General features: G+C 35.9%; 1 protein-coding gene across 1 annotated transcript in view; it reads left to right on the top strand.

Annotated features, from left to right (window-relative positions):
• LOC145665945 (lachesin-like) overlaps nucleotides 1-18,230 on the top strand; it is a 580,434-nt gene that overhangs the window by 392,622 nt on the left and 169,582 nt on the right. The window contains exon 4 of the mRNA XM_081733050.1: nucleotides 10,846-11,053. Coding sequence (XP_081589176.1) covers nucleotides 10,846-11,053 — 208 coding nt within the window. The remainder of the gene's footprint in view (nucleotides 1-10,845; nucleotides 11,054-18,230) is intronic.

Here is an 18,230-nt window from a genome sequence, read left to right as displayed (position 1 = left end):
CATATTGCATATCCTAAAAACATTCTTCTTCTGTTATTATTAAATTAACATTCTATCAAGTATAGTGCACATGTATGAGCACTTTCTGCCCAAGGTACAGGTAATTATTACTCAATCCAAAGTATTTTGTTATAATACATAAAGAACAGCAAATGAAAATAAGAACAAATAAAGAATAATCAAAAATTAAAATAATTAGGGACAGAAGATAGAATAATCACATATTAAAATAAATAAAGAATAAAATAAGCAGCACATCAGAGAATTCAGACAGGTAGTTCAACAATCGAAGAAAAATGTGCCCGCCCTAGAGCATAGAAAAACGTTGTGATATGTAAAACACACAATATTAGCTCCATACTCCAAGGCGGTTCTAAGAAGAACCTTGTCATCTTGTTATTTTCCGAGCGAACAGCACGTCGTTAAGATGGAACCTTCTACTTTTGTACGTCGTCAACCCATTTTTACAGTTCATAGCCCATTATCTTAGCTTTTGGAGATAGCTCAAGCTTCTCAAGCAATTTTTAAGGTCTGCACCATTTTCTAGCTTCTCCAGGACTAATTGCAATCGTTCGTCAAGACGGATGTAAGTGAATTTTCAACGCTTCTCCGAATTGCAGTCTAAGCCCTGTCTCGCGAAAGCATGAAAACTAGCTGTCGCATCTGCTTTTAATACACTCACAAGCTCAAAGATATGTGGTGTACTCTTAGATATGGTGCGATTTAACTTATTGTGCCAACCCTCCACTGGGTTGTTTGTTCTGTGCCTTTGACCGTTGCAGTTCCATATTTCTCTTGGAACATTTGGATTATCCATCCATTGTTCAATGAAATAATCGTTGAACATTTCGATTTTCTGGCCAGATGGACAGTCCTCCATGACGGTGAGCCAACCTTCATCGATCCTGCTTGTTGGTATTAATGCCAATGCACTACACATGCGAACATGATGGCGTACATCTTCATTGTGGAGGTATTCTTCGACGAGACCTATACTCTGAATCTTCCGCCAGATACTCTGGTTGAAATGGTAATGGCAGCCGGAAACCTGTGAATTGGGAAACACTGCACGCAACGCATTGATTGCAGCAAGTTCAAAATCTATTTTTAACACTCGAGGTTCGTTCTGGCCAGACCACGTTTTAAGAAATGTAAACAGTTGTTCGTATGTTCGCTCTGTTTTATCTGGCAACAATGCATACAAGACCGGTACAACCAGTGTCTTATCATGTGTGCTTCCTATGTCTGCATGTATGGTGTATAACTGGGAAAAATACTTACAGGAACTCTTGAACGTTCCGTCAAAAAACCATTGTTCGCTTTCCTTCAGTGCTGGTTTCAAACCCTCGTAACCAAAACACAGAATTCGTCCGTCTCCTTCCAGTGCGTCGTACTGTAAAAACGAGGTACCATCTTCAAACCGAATCATATAATCGGGAAAGCAGATATTTCTAGGAGTCGGTGCACCTTGATGTATGCCGAGTGATTTCCTTCTAACACCATTTAAACCCCCTTTCTTCTGATCATACGATGGTATGGAGGTTACCAGGTCCAGACCTTGATTAATTGGAACAGCCATTTCTTCTTTGAAGATAACAGACACTGGTGTAAGGATCTCGTCTCTTGCTCTCTTCTTGCAATTTGAAAGTCGCTTTCGTATCTCGCAAACTGCAACATCAGGTACACACTGATGATCTCTTTCCACAACTGCTATTTTATCTTCTGTCTTGGGCAGATTGAGCCTGCCATGGCAATTTACCTTCTGTCTGTTGATGCATAGCTAAAATAATAATAATAAAAAAAACATCAGCTTCTGAAATAAACAATTGAAATGTGTTTTCGCATATACGTACACACACATAAAAAAGCGTTTGCTCGGTTACAAATGTACAAAATAAATTATTATTCATAAGTATCTTTTGTTTAAAAAATGAAACATAAAAACATGCGAATTTGTGTTATTACTTCCTTTTACGCAATTATATATGTGTAGATATTTGTTTAGGCAAATGATCACATGAAAGAAAGTTAATTTTTAAACACAGTAAAGCTCCGATTATCCGCGAGTACTTTTTTTTTTTAAGCCCTGCTGCAGCCGCCTACTATTATTTTTCATAAGTACTCGAGTCGCTGCGGGATGACAATCCGTACGCAGATATGTACTGTATGTTCTAATACATAAAAATAAATTGCATTGTAAAAATCAATATTTCCAATTTTCTGCTGTATTGTACATATTTTAAAAGTTTTATTATGTCTTGTTCGTACAATAAAACAGTGTTTATGCTGAAATATTTTTGGATTATCGGAGATTTTCGCCATCTCTGGTGCCCTTGCTACCAAATTCCGCGGATAATAGGGGCTTTACTATATTAGAAGTACTAAAACAACGTGAAAAAATATTTATGCTTTAGAGAAGCAAGTATACTGTCCTCTCAGATAAAGATTAAAAGTAATACAGATACTGTTCTTGTAATTCAGATAAAGATTAAAAGTTACGAAATTTTCAAAATACCATCATACATGTAAGATATCATAAAGTAAAATATCATACATTATTGCATATTTTCGAGTGCCTTAGACGATCGGTGCCCAGTTTATGAAAACAACCACCAAGAAAACTAAGAATGTATTAAATCCACAATATAAGCCAACCTACTTCATTAAAAGAAACTAACATGTATTACGAGAACATGTCATGTCTAGACATCGGATTTTTATGCACTTAAAATTTATGAAATATGCATACAATTTCAGGGACTTCTTTTTAGAATTTACTTTTATAATAGTTATAGGTTACATACTCTTAACGTTTTAAAACACACACAAATAATGGAATTAAGTTATATGAGAACACGATCTCTGGTTTTCTTGACATTTGTATTTTACAGTGGATTCAATTAACACGAAATAATACGAGTTGAGTTGATTTTGAGTTTAACGTTCCGTTCAGCATCGAGTCTATATGAGACGTGGGCCTACTTATTAACGTGGAATCCGAACCACATGAGCTCCCGCCGGGACGAAATAATACGAGTCTACACGTTTCCATTGTACAAATAATAATAATAATAATAATAATAATAATAATAATAATAATAATAATAATAATAATAATAATCGTTTTCAAGGGTTTACTCTTCCCGCAATTAGCCTTACAGTGTATCACAAGATGCTTCTCTTCATTTTTTGGTATCCGTTTATGACATTTGTAGCCAGAAAATGAACTATTAACATCAATAGATGTTACTATACAATATGTACGCAGAGGAGCAAGTGTAGTATATATATATATTCTGGCAAATTGAAATTCAACCCTTGGAGATATTTTCCCATGGCTTCAATTATTTTTAGTTGGAGTTTCTCCCAATAAGATCCGTCCTTTTTTTTTTTCAAGGAGTGCCCGAATTTACCAGAAAATGACCGGAGCTCGTGTCGAACTTCACCAACTAGAGCTAAGCATTCACTGAGTAGCAATACTCGTATCTCTTGTTTCTGAATTGATGTCGACACGATATTACAATGTCATTATTATTATCAGATTTCTCTTAACGTTTTGGTAATTGTGGGCATTTCTGCTCTGGTGATCGGTTTCTAACATTATTGGTCGTCTATAAATTAGGAATTCTTCCATCTTCTCATGCAAAAAGCCCTTCCGTTGCATAGGCATGTAAATGTATTGAAAATATAAACTAAAACTGGATTTATTCCATGTTGTAAGCATACATCTGAAATAAAAACTTATAAAATGTGCTGAATATGCTCTTGAGTACTAATATATGCTCTAACCTTTGAAATATGCATTTATATGCACTACAAAGCTTCAAATTCGGACTATATTATTATTTCTAGAAACCCCTACCAAATTTAACAGAGATGCATACGAGCAAACAATGCATTTGCATAAAAATCCGATGTCTAGTCATATTATATGAAGCCTTCGCGCCCCCCCCCCCCCAAAAAAAAGAAAAGAAATTAAGAGCATAAAAAAAGGAAACATGAATTTTTACAGAAAATCCTAATTCTATTAATACGATACTTACCCATACTGTATGATCCTTGTTTTCTCTCTGCATGTAGTACTGGAACCCTGCATGAACTAAGAGACGATTACCTCTGCTAGTTGTTATAAACTCCATTTCTACGTTGAATCACTATGTTCACCCAACAACGAAAACACTAAAATTAAGGAATTAGACATCAAGGGCGATTCTTTTATACCCTATTTATCCCCCACCCTCCAATGACATGATTCACAGGTGTACCATGGCCATACGCACCTGCAGAGATAACTAAGCAGTAACAGGAAAAGAATAATCACAAAATAAAAGTTTATTTAACTCATCTTTCTATTTTTAAACAATGGGTTCCGACTTCATTAACAAAGTGCTTATTTTATTCTTTGCTGTGGAGAATGACTTTATTGTCCATACATTATTTCCGAAAATAGAGATCTTGATCAACTTAGCCACAGAATGCCTTGAAAGTCGACCTGCAGAGACGATATCAATTTGGAGTGGAAACCAGTAACACATTTTAGTCTGTTTTCGCAAGATTATTTGTTTTTCTGAATTTTTATTTTCATGTACTTTAATTTGCTATTATTTTCGTTATTAGTTTTATTTTATTTTTGTAATTATTTTCCTCTTCTTTATTATAACGTGTGTTTGTTAATTTTTTCTTTTTTCTAGCTTCTCTAGTATTAATTGCAATTGTTCATATTTAACTTGTATTTGCTCTTTCTCTGTTCTTACTTAGTTCATAGTTGTTCTGTCCTCCCTCCCCTTGTAGTGAAAGGAGTTTCAGGGTGAATCACGTGATTGCAGATGGACCGTGTGAAAATGCACCACACCTGCTGACTGATTAATGCGATAACCAGGACCGTGTGAAATTGCTCGATAATGAGCACCGTGCGAGATTGCACCGTGTGAAAATGCACGGAATCAGTCTAGCTTGATATCAAGCTAAAAATAACCTACGGTTACAATTTTCCGATCCTAAAAATTCAAACGCTAGAATTATGGGCTATTTATGGGCTAATTAGTTGGTCTAATCCCAACTTTTGGGCTCCTACTGTTTAGCGGAAAATCGGATTCAAAATCGGTGAGTCTGCCTTGTCATCAAGCTAAAAATAACCTACGGTTACAATTGTCCGATCCTAAAAATTCAAACGCTAGAATTATGGGCTATTTATGAGCTAATTAGTTGCTCTAATCCTGATGTTTGGGCTCCTACCTTTTAGCGGGAAATCGGAATCAAAATGGGCGAGTCTAGCTTGACATGAAGTAAGAACCCTCCTTAAGATTAGACATCTCGAATCGAAGAAAATCAAACGTCAGAAATATGGGCTATTTATGGGCTAATTGATGCTGTAATTCCGAGTTTGGGGCTGCTACCTTTTAGCAGGAATTCTTTATCAAATTGTGGGATTTGGCTGAACTTCTAGCTATAAACCTAGGGCTATAATACTCCGATCGAAAGAATTAAAACGTCGGAATTATGGGTTATTTGCATGCTAAATTGTTGCTCTAATGTCGAATTTTTCTTGTATCGTTAGCAAGAAATCTCATGCAAGATTGATATTGATTTTTAGATAAGGTGGGATGATACTTTCAAAGTTGCAGTGAGAAAACATCGATGTTTATTAACTGAAAATTGATTTATTTGCACTCTCCGCAAATGTAAATCTATATCTCTACTAGTAAATCCATGAATTCTTTTTTCACGTGTTTATGTTCATTATGTTTGGAAGTAAATAGTGCATGTATAGAATGTATATAGTGAAATATCATTATTTTTTAAATAAATTTTTTGTGCAAAGGAAGTGCCTCTTCCCCGTTGCTGGGGCCGCAGTGGCACAGAGGTAGAGCGTTTACCTCTTGTGCGTGTGATCCCTGGTTCGATCCCAGATCGCGCGAAGTGGTTTTTGTGGTTGACAAATACCATGTGCTTGGGTTTTATCGGAGCTCTCCCATTTCCCCCCACTTTATTCATAATGAATATAATGAGCATAAAATCGTCAAAAAACAATTCATGGATTTACTAGTAGATATATATATTTGCATTCGCTGAGAATGCAAATGAATCAATTTTCAGTTAATAGACATCGACGTTTCCTCACTGCAACTTTGAAATTATCATCCCACGTTATCTAGAAATCAAATGAGTGAAGTAGCTCAAGTGGTAGAGCGTTGGCTTCGCATTCGGGAGGTCGTGGGTTTGAATCCCGCTGCCGACCATCCTGACTGAGGTTTTCCAGGGTTTCCCTCAGTCCTACCAGGCAAATGTCGGGATGGTACCTACTAAAACAGGTCCTGGCCGATACCTTCCCAAATCCTTTCCATTGTTATTTTTGTTTTTGGATATCCAGTGTAAAAAGGCCTCTGAGCTGTATCTGGTGATTGTTAAATAAATAAATAAATACCAATCTTGCATGAGATTTCTTGCGAACGATAGAAGAACCAAAATCGTCAATAGAGTAATTACCTAGCACACAAAAATAACCCATAATTCCGACATTTTAATTATTTGGTCGGAGTATTATAGCACTAGGTATATAGCTAGAAGTTAAGCCGAATCCCACAATTTGATGAAGAATTCCTGCTAAAGAGTAACACCCCCAAAATCGGAATTAGAGCAATAATTAGCTCATAAATAGCTCATAATTCCGGCGTTTGAGTTTTATTGGATCGGAGCATTGTAACCGCATGGGGGGTTCTAGCTTGATATCAAGCTGGACTCGCCCACATTGATTCCGATTTTCCGCTAAACAATGGGAGCCTAAAAGTTGGGAGTAGAGCAACTAATTAGCCCATAAATAGCCCATAATTCTGGCGTTTGAATATTTTCGATCGGACCATTGTAACCATATGGGGGGTTCTAGCTTGATATCAAGCTAGACTCGTCCATTTTTAATACGATTTCTCGCTGAACAGTAGGAGCCCAAAAATTGGGATTAGAGCAACTAATTAGCCCATAAATAGCCCATAATTCTGGCGTTTGAGTTTTTTCGATCGGACCATTGTAACCATATGGGGGGTCTAGCTTGATATCAAGCTAGACTCGTCCATTTTTAATACGATTTCTCGCTGAACAGTAGGAGCCCAAAAATTGGGATTAGAGCAACTAATTAGCCCATAAATAGCCCATAATTCTGGCGTTTGAATTTTTTCGATCGGACCATTGTAACCATATGGGGGGTTCTAGCTTGATATCAAGCTAGACTCGTCCATTTTTAATACGATTTCTCGCTGAACAGTAGGAGCCCAAAAATTGGGATTAGAGCAACTAATTAGCCCATAAATAGCCCATAATTCTGGCGTTTGAATTTTTTCGATCGGACCATTGTAACCATATGGGGGGGTCTAGCTTGATATCAAGCTAGACTCGCCCATTTTGAATTCGATTTCCCGCTAAACAGTAGGAGCCCAAAAATTGGGATTAGAGCAACTAATTAGCCCATAAATAGCCCATAATTCTGAGATATGTTCCGGTCGTTTTAGTGTTGGTGGTTGGTCTAACTTGACATGCATTAGCTGAAAATCTATGTTGGTTTTAAATGTATAAACTGTACTCTTAGTTACCGTAATAGCAAATAGTTGTTTAAAGGTTGCTATGACGACCGAAAAAAATATTATTAATGAAGTTACGAAAGAATAATAAAAAGCAATAGATATAATTGAGGTGTCTGATTTAAAGTAATTACTGATCGTGTTGACGAATTATACGAACTGTGGGCTAAATGTAACGTGGAAAAAAAATAATAAATTAATAATCGTTACATTTTAGATGGTGGTTCCCATATACGTTACAATATGTTTATGTTCAATTTTATGTTCACGTTTTGTTGCTAGTTTCTTTACCGCAGTTTTTGAAACATCGTATAAATAATTATGGGTCACTCTTTCTCTTCCCTATAGTTTGTCCTAATTTGGTCCGTTAATTACAATCGCAGCCTTCCTATAGGTGTTTTCCTTCTAGCATTCTCTCCATAGCCAATAGCCTGATTCCTCCATGTCTCATAATATGGGCTAATCATTCTATTTTCATCTTTTCAAATTTTTCTTCAGTTCATTTTTATTTTCACCAACAATTTCCAATATTATATAATATTTTATCCACCCTTCTAATTTTCAATTATTCTATTGCATCACATTTCGAAGATTTACATGCTCCGTTTTTGCTCTCCGCCTATAATTCAAACCTCATATTTATATAACGCTACACTCCATATATAAATTTTATAAGCCTTTTTTGTAGTTTTATATCTATGTTCCCAGATAGAAACTTTTCTTCAAATGATATTTTTGTCAGAGCTATTTGGGATTTTATATCATGTTTGCATCTAACACTGCTTGCTATTTTACTTTTTAAATACCAGAATTCCTATACATATTCCACAAGCTGGTCTATTTTGATTAGTGTCTAGTAAATTGATAACGTTCAGGTAAAACATTTAATAGCCTTTTCATGAGAAATCTTTTTACACTTATTTTTAGCAAAACAAAAGTGAATGAATATGTATTTTGGTAAGAAATAATAACATTTGAGCTTGCAAAATTGAATAAGATGAGTTTAACAACACAAAAGTAATGAACAAATTATCACTCATTAATCGTAAGTTCACCAGAGGAATCAATCACCACCATTCCTCAAAAATTCACTGAATCCATGATATCCCGGTGTTCAGAAAAAAAATCATGAATTGATCTAATATGTCTTGATTTTCGCACCGCTATGGACACATAAATTCCTTTCGGTTTGAATGATTGATTTTTGTTGATTTATTGACTGTACGTTTAATGAGAACATAAGCGTCGAGGCTGTTTGTTGTCGTCACGGAAAGACTAACAAGCGATACACACCTCTTATAAACAAACTTTCAAAAGTAAAACAATGATCAAAGTCAAACTTTAAAAAAAAATTGAAATTGAACAACAGATCTCTTACAATTTCTTAAAAGCCCCATCACGGATAAATTAAAATACCGTTAATTATTTTACAGAAATTATATGATATCTTCAAATAGATAAAAGATAATCGAAAATGAAACAAGACCTCGCTAGACAATATTATTTTGGGTTAAGTTCCAAAGTCGGGCGTCTTTTTCCAGCAATTTTTTTTTTAATTTACAGGAAAGATATGAATAATTTGATCGTTTGTGTGCTTGATAATATATAAGAGTGTCGAAAAATCTGTTCATTTGTTATATATAAGCGGTTATAAACATGGGACTATACGGGGAGCGGAGGGAACTACTTGGCGCAAGGTAACCGAACAATTGCATTGTGGAAAAGAAACGAGCATTTATGTTATCAACATGGCAAATGTGCAAGGGCAACGAACTAACAGTTTTTAACATTTGTGAAGCAATACGTTGATAACGAGCAAAATCTTTTAAAAGTTTGTGAAGAGCACGGATTAATGAATCTAATAACAAATTGCAGAAAGTGTGCAAAGGAGATAACAGCGAAAAAACGTGGCGAAAGCGGACGCCCAACTTCGGAATAAATGCCATTATTTACATGAGCTCACTTATTACAGCTCACTTAGACCCTATCTACTTTTGATTTCCAGCCATTAAGAAAATCGGAATTTATTTTCGTGTTTCTAAATGATGCAAACAGAATGCTACGAGCATGAAAAATAACATTGTCTAGGTCGCTCTTATACCACACTTCGATTATCTTTTATCAATTTGAAGATACCATATAATTACTGTAAAATTGGCGGTATTTTAATTTCGCAGTGATTAGGCCTCTTAAACGAAAATAAATAACAAAACCTAATCAACGAGCTAGCTATTGATTAGTAACTTGTGTTACAGTTATGGACATTTGTCAATGCCTTCATCAGGCCCACATCGCCCATAGTGATTTGATATAACCTAAATGTTTCCAATAATTTGTACTTTTATGTTATTAGCCTATACCGACAAAAATTCGAAATTGACAGAAGATTATAGCCTTCCGCGAAATTAAACTACTGCTAAATTTACGACCGGATTGGGATGCTACAACCTCTGAAACAAATTCGAGTTAGCATTAAACTGAGTATGCTGGTGCGAGCGCGTGTGTATCCGTAACATGCTTATCAGCAAACAAATTCCTGCGCTTGGTAGGTATCATTCCATTGGTGCCTACACGGGATTTAGGAAATTATGTATGCGATTCGTTCACTACATCCTGAGTGAAGATTTCTTCTTGTTAGAATGTGCTGTGTGGTTCTTCACGTCGATAATCTTTTTAAAAGTTTTCGAATGTAATCTGGTGTGTCTTATCTTTCCATTTGAATTTTTTTTGGTTGACGCCTGCCTCTCGCTTGCCGGGGGTCACTCACTTACCATGAACATTTCAAATAGCTGGCCTTCACCGTACATGCACTACGTGTTAGCAGAAATCTCCAACTCTGAACCATTATTGAGAAAGTGGCCCAACTTTGAGGACATCCTGTATATAGATTTATAATGTAACAGTAATTTAGTATTTTTTTCTTACTTCTCAATGTTCTAAGACAGGGATGCAAATAACCACTCACCCGGGGCGAGTGGTTCATCGGTGCGGGCGAGTATTTAATATCATACCGATAGTAAGTAAATGATTTCTATTGTGAGATGTGGGCTAGTAACTTTTTCCTTGAGCTAGTAAAATTTTGTTCCTTATTTGCATCCCTGTTCTACATAAAAGTTAATGCAGGCTATATTATCAGAGTTTACCTTTTCATTCATCCATGTTAAAGTTAATTATTATTAATTGTATTTTATTGTACTTTATAGTGTTACATATTGTACTTCTACTCTCAGTACGTTAGTGGTTTATTATTACTTTATTATTATTATTATTTCAGGTCGGGTGGATGAAGGCGGAGGATCAAACGATACTCACCCTCCACAACAAAGTCGTTACCCACAATTCCCGTATCAGTGTAACACATGACAATCACCGCACGTGGAATCTTCACATTCGACAAGTAAAGGAGTCTGACCGAGGCTGTTACATGTGTCAAATCAATACCAACATCATGAAGAAGCAGATTGGGTGTGTAGATGTTCATGGTGAGTACAGAAACTTTGCTTCTCATTCTGGTGATCTACTTAACGGTCTGTAGCTCATTATTACTTCTTAAAGCGTGGTTTGATTATTCCGTTTGATTTAGGATTTAGATTTCTGGGCTTTCGGCATGTATGGCCATTTAGCCTGTCACATATGAGAGATGACATCCCTTGGCGAGTACACTATCCGGGGAAAGGGAAGGAGGAAAGGATTAGGGAAGGGAGGAAGCGGCCTGGGACATATAAGTTAGGTACCATCCCGACATTTGCCTGGTGTGAATGAGGAAAACCCAGGAAAACTCATTCAGGTTGGCTGGCCTGAAAATGATTTTTATACTTTTTCGACGGAGTGCCCCCACCGAGAATCGACCACTCGCATTATTCCGTTTGAATTTAAACTGTTTAGTTTAAGATGTTGAAAAATATGAGTCGATTGTGAAATGTCTGCTTCCTAATTAATCTTCAACGTTTATGTATGTGGACGTTGTGTAATGATTACTTAGCACAAACTGAAGTTTAAAGTATTGTTTACATTAGGAAATACATAAACTAAATGTTGAAAATGTTTATGAAATATTATCACTTAAAACTGTGGCTACATAGGGAAATTATGGCAGTAAAAGTTAATATTTTATCGCTTTACGCTAACGGAAAAATCCTTACCTAACATGTTAATATTCTAATTCTTGTAATCTGTGATTTACTAGGAAGTGGTCAGCCGACACGCTCTAGGAATTTGACCAAACTTTGACACAATCGAAGGTATGCTCAACTATGTATAAAACTTCAAGTGGATGTGGACATGGAGGAAGAAGTTATGGAGGTTTGAAGTTGTGCATTAAATGTCAACGAGGAACAGGTTTCGATGTGATCGCACATTAACCGGTCAGCTATAATTGCAAGGCAGCTGACCAGTTGAGACACATATCAGAGCTACAAAGCACTACTTCCTCATGATGCAACCTGAGTACCACTAAGAAAAATGATTTAATTTACAAATAGTTAATTACAATTCATTATTTCCAGTTAATCACGATTAGTTGATTGCAATTCATGGAGTTCAATTAGTCAATCACAATTAGTTGACGGTAATGTTAATTAGATAATTATTGCCTGAAGTGACAGTGCCATAGCTGTATGCGAACATAGGTGATTATTGTGTTGATTTAGAAGTATTACTGTTTCTGTGCCAGTGCGTTGTCAACCATAGTCAACCATAGAGGCAAACACTTGGACTAGAGAGCTTGCTGAAAAGCAAAGGAAATGACAATATTAAAAAATAAATATTATAAATATCATTTACGTACAGGTATACAGTGCCGGGGAAAAACTATTTACAAGCAATGAAATCACTAAATGATAGCACTCATTTATTGTGAATTCTTTGTTACAATTACTATTTTTTCATGACACCCTTACATTTCATCACCATCTTCAGTCGTTTCGACATTGATTCAGCAAGAATGGAGAAGTAGGTGGATCCATGGTTATAAATAATGTCTTCAACTCCTTTCTTTTAGATCATTGATGTTGCTGTTTCGTGTCTCTTGCACTGTTTTCCATGAGATTCCAGGCATTTTCTATGGGGTTAAGGTCAGGAAAATTGTCTGCTCGCTCTAAATCCTAAATGTTACGGTTACTGAGAACCTTGGTCACGGCCTTTGCTTTATGGACAGGAGCTTAATCACATTGATGAATGATCAAAAAATTAAGCAAACGTTTTTCCAAAACACTAACGTAATTGCTTGCTTTCATAGTCTCACTTTTAGGGAGAAAATACAAACTTCCATGTCCTTGCTTCGACTGAATGCACTCCACATCATCATACTGCAAGGACGTTTAACAGTCTCTATTGTTAGTTTTTCGCAATACCGTGCCGCAGTATATGGACAACCCACAATCTTTTAGCTTCCCGTGATCAACCGGAAAGTGCTTTCATCACTTCTTCCGCCCTTCAAATTTCGAATCTTGGTACTTTTTATAGGAGTCAAACCTTTTCTTCTTCATTGCTGCTGTGAGTAGAGTTTTCTCTGCGGCATAGCAACTTGACAAGCTCAAATACTTCTGCAGACACTGATAAATTGTCCAAGAGCGACGTTCTGGAGGAGCTCAAGTTACTTGATTTTGAGTTCAACGGCTCTAGAAGGATTTGACATCACGCTTCAGATGCTTATCTGTCGTTGATAAAGTCTTTTTAGGGACTTCCTTGGGGGTACCGACCCAGAAGATAATGATGACGCTGACCGCTTCAATTGATCAATTATCTCTTTTGACCAAGATCTCTAGCTACAGCAATTATCGACTCCCTTTTTCCGAGCAGAGTCAAGGCACAGAATTTCTCTTCGATTTTAGTTATTCCGCTCCATTGTATGCAGGACGAGTAAAGGTACTAGACCTCAAATTTTTAGAGAGCAAAATAATAATAATAAAATAACTGGCCGGCCACAACAAAGTACTGTCTACTTTACTGTTAAACCCCACGATGTGTACTGAGCTTTGGCTAGGTGAGTGAAGGTCACCTGCCGCTTGCTAGTGCCACTCGTGTTCACTACGCTCCGTCAACACAATTGTACGGCAAGCACGGAAAGTGAAATCATGTCGTGAATTTTATGTGTAAAGTTTTTTCTTTTTGCCGCACGAATATAAACTTTTTTATTGCCACAACGTAGATATAATCTCTTTCTGAATTCGAATAAATACAGTTTCCTATGGTTTCTATTGATGTTACACTTTTTAAATTACATATGTGGGCGTCTGGGTTACATTTTCTTCCCAACTTTTCACGATAAGGTCGTTCATATTACATTTCAACTAATCAGTTATGCTGCATTGTTGCTGACCGTTAACGCAGTCCGCATGCATCAAACTCTGTTTCTCATTTACTTTCAACACTAAACTTCAACTTCCCCTCCCATAACGTTTTCGTCCGTATCCACATCCACCTGCCATTTTGCATTTAGGTATAATTAACCATTCTATAAACTGTGTCCAAGGATCAAATTTCCAGTGGGCGTCGGCTGATCACTTCCTAATTAGCTGAAACTCTGCATAATTAATGAGAACTTTACAGTAAGCATTGTGCAATTAACGCCATATCCTACATACAAAATTAGTACGTTTAGTGACAGTCAATGAAAATACTGTGAGTCCATTGAAGTCCACATCATATATGATATACTTCCATAAGCAGTGTTCAGTCCCTTAAATGAAGGTAAGGATTTTCGTTCGTCTTCAATATTTTTTTCTCTGACTTTGATTTGTAAGACATCATCTCAGTCTGGTGATCTGCTGAGAATATTTCAGTACCCCTCTTCATACATACACATTTTCTGAACAAATAATAATAGTTCTCCTTAAAACTATAAATAGAATGAGATTTAATAAAATAAATATATAGGCATTCCTAAGAAAATTATTGCTGTACTCTGAACTATAGCAGGAATAATTGTGTTATATTCAATTCTGTGTATTATGCTTAAAGGCATTAATACATAATTTATTTTTCTAGTGCAGTAGAACAGTGCCAAAATATTTCATGACTGGCTACAAGCGGGATTTTTTTCAGAATAAAAGTACACTTGTACGAAGTCTGAAAAACATCGGGACACAAGCTGGTAGTGAAGCAGTGACGTCATATGGACGCAGTGACGTCACAAACATGGCCGACCATCTGAAATTTTAAATTGTCATAACTCATAAACCATTGATCCTACGGACTTGATTCATGCCCATTGGAATCACAAGCTCTACAAATCATTACATCAGAGTCATATTCGTAAATTAATATCTGCATTGAGAAATTTGAATATTTTCATTTTTTGCATTTATTTTAGTTTACGTTTTTGCATTTCAATACATAACGAGCTCTCATTGATGGAAACACTAATTACGTTTATTATAGCTTATAAAACAGTCTTTCTAACAAAGCCAAATAGGTTATTGTGACTTTATTACTTCCTGACATATTCAATTTTTAGAAAATATTTGACGTAAAAATAATGTAAAAGCCCTGAATGTGCACAAATTTCAAATGTTTCAAATGTGCATAATGCAGGCGCTATTGATCCGACATACTTGATCCATGCACCGTTGGATTCAAAATCAAAAGAACTACAAATCATTATACCAGAGTGATATTCATAAAATTATATCTTCATAGAGAAATTTGAATATTTTCGTTTTTTCCTCCATTTTAGTTCACAATTTTGCATTTCAACACACAACGGACTCGCAAATCAGAATATCTGAGAAATCTTCAATAGATTGAAATAGTGTGATGACACATTCTTTTCGTTACCATGGTGATGGCCATTTTATTTTCTAAACAACAAGTAGCCTAAATACCTAAAGAGCCTAAATGCAAAGCAAAAACAGTGATGAAATATTTCGAAATTGCAAACATTAGAGTGAACGAAACATTTATGTTTCTCTTTAAATATTTCTAATCAATGAAACTAAAAAAACAGATATAAAAGAAGAAAATTATACTAATCCTTGTTCATAATTAGATATTAACTTTAAATAATTCTGGAAAATTTTTGATTCATTAATATAAGTATCATAACATTGCATACATGAACAGGATTAATGTTTAACAGTTGTTTAGTATATACGCTGAACCATTCATAATTGGATATTTTCTTATTGCACTGTTTTTAAATGCTTTTTTTTTTTTTTAAAAAAAAAAAAAGTTGGTAGGGAATATAAGAAAAGAGCTGAACTATACGGTCCGAATTGAACATTTCCAAAGGCTTGCTTTTTTGCCTTTTCTTTTATAATATTGTAGACATTAATATTGTGCACTTCCATTATAAAGAATGAACATAAGAAAAGTAAATGTCCCTATAGAATGAACATCGTATATATATTCTCAAATTCTGTAATTTTACAGTTTTCCTTGTGCCGACAATTTGTCAATCTGCACGTTAGGGTGATTATATTGTGTATAATTGCTTCTTACGGTGGATTACATGATAATGACGTTTACATTATTTGATTTCTACCTTATCACTTAAAAGATGTAGCGTTTTTAGAAATAAGTTCCATAGATATTACTCTTTCCTTATGAATTTTAATGGTGTTCTTCGTAGTTTCCTTATTCTAAATCTGTATCCTTTCTCACTAACTTTATCAGTCGTTAAAACACTTTATAATTACAAACAACAATAATAATAATAATAATAATAATAATAAATTTACAGCCGAATCTCTCCTGAAGGGTTGAAGCGTATAGTTGTTACTGTGAAGCCTCTAGTGATCAAGATATTACATTTGATTAATGACGTAATAAGAGAATAGGCGAATCGTCACAGTTCGTGTTTTAGAATACAACACTAGAACTTGAAATCTTGCTGATTCAGTTTGTGAAGAGTGTACGACTGGCAAATTTCAGTCGATTCCTTGACACACTTCTTCAGTTTTGTCCGTGGTTTTTTGTCTGTGACTATGTTCACTATGCTAGGTGGATTCCAGTATTCATACAGAATCTTCTTGAATTGCCATCTATACATCCCCAAGTGTACTCCGAGTTTCAGAAAGGTCATTTCTGCAGTAGAAGAAGTGAGAGGGTTTTTTCACATATCGCAGATGATTATCTACATGGGCAAAATAATATAATCGTGAAACCCGAGGTGGTGCTGTAGATACGTTGGATAAACCGTCTTCCCTTCTGAAATGGATGGTGGCAAGCCCAGCAATCACAAGTATTATTTATGACTACAGACAGGAGGATGGTTTAATTGATAACACGGGTGTGGATACAGAGCACAGAGAACACACACACACATGTTAGATTTGCGGTGCCGAAAACACTTGTCACGTGTACTAGAGCAATTTCGTAAACACGAAAACATGTTTGAAGAAGATAGTCTTATGACAGCTATTACTAAAGTAATTTTGTTAACTGAAGAAGATGTGTCTGCTCGTCATTCAGCAGCAGTGGATAAACAGCAGTATAATGTATGTAAGGGAAAGACTTACGGGACTCAGCAAATCCATACATGATGTCATAAAGCGAAACAATCTTCAGCTCTTCAAGTTGAAACGAAGTTCTATTTTTTCCAAGCAAAAGGAAAAAAATATCTTTCCTATGCCATGACTCGAAAACTCTTTGCAAGCTCTATATTGCCTGTCAGCAGCGTGATGGTGACATCAGCGCCATCTTCGCACACGAGAATAATTCCTATCCATATCTGAGTTTGGACGATTAAGAAAACATCCAACATACCAGGCATCACCGTATGAATGAAGTAGAAAGCATCTCACTAATGACCTACCCAAAGCAACTGCAGTAATGCTTGATGCAGCAGCTGTACTACAGATGTTGCCACCACGGTAATCAAAAACATCTGCTGATTACTCTTCTGGAATATTTGTCTCGTATGTTCAGCAACGATTAAGACATGTGTCAAGGATAGATCTCGTGTTTGAACGCATTTCACAAGCAGTCTGAAAGCGTGTGCTCGTGAGATACGTGGTTCGGGTCAAAACATTTTAGTGCAACCAATGACTTACGTGCCAAAACAATTCAACAGCTCCTTAGTAGATGAAAACAAAGAACAGTTATTTCATTTATTGGCTGACTGTGTAGTGCAGATACAACCTCATGAAAAATCCATTATATACATACGATGATGTAAAAACTTTCTCAAAAGTTCTGCATACAAGCAGAATATCACCAACCACCTATGAGGAAGCAGACAACAGACTTTTACTTCACGTGAAAGATTCTGCTGCTGCTGTTTGCCATACTCATATTATGATAGCGACGACGGTAGATTCTGACGTGGTAATGTTAGCAGTGTTTGCATATGACTCCATACCAAATTTGGAAGAATTGTGGATTGCGTTTGGAGTTGGAAAGAAAAACAACTACATTCCAGTCCATGTTGTTGTCCATTGCATGTCATCAGATATCCGAAAGGTTTACCATTCTTCCACAGGATGTGATACTGTTTCTGCATTTGCAGGCATTGGTAAAACGACAGCATAGAACACATGGGAGCAATTTCCGGAAGTAACTGATGCATTCCACAGGCTATCAGATGACAGTTCCAACGAAGATCATCATTTTCAGCTCATTCAGCGATTCACGGTTCTAATGTATGATAAAACTAGTACCTATGACAAAGTTAACGATTTGTGATGAGTGTTGCTTACGAAAACAAAAACGTCAGTAGAT

The sequence above is a fragment of the Thermobia domestica genome, chromosome 12 (assembly GCF_964235325.1).
Source record: "Thermobia domestica chromosome 12, izTheDome1.hap1.1, whole genome shotgun sequence".
Classification (NCBI taxonomy): Eukaryota; Metazoa; Arthropoda; class Insecta; order Zygentoma; family Lepismatidae; genus Thermobia; species Thermobia domestica.
The sequence above is the reverse complement of the archived record's forward strand: the minus strand, read 5'-3'. Positions and strand labels throughout refer to the sequence as shown.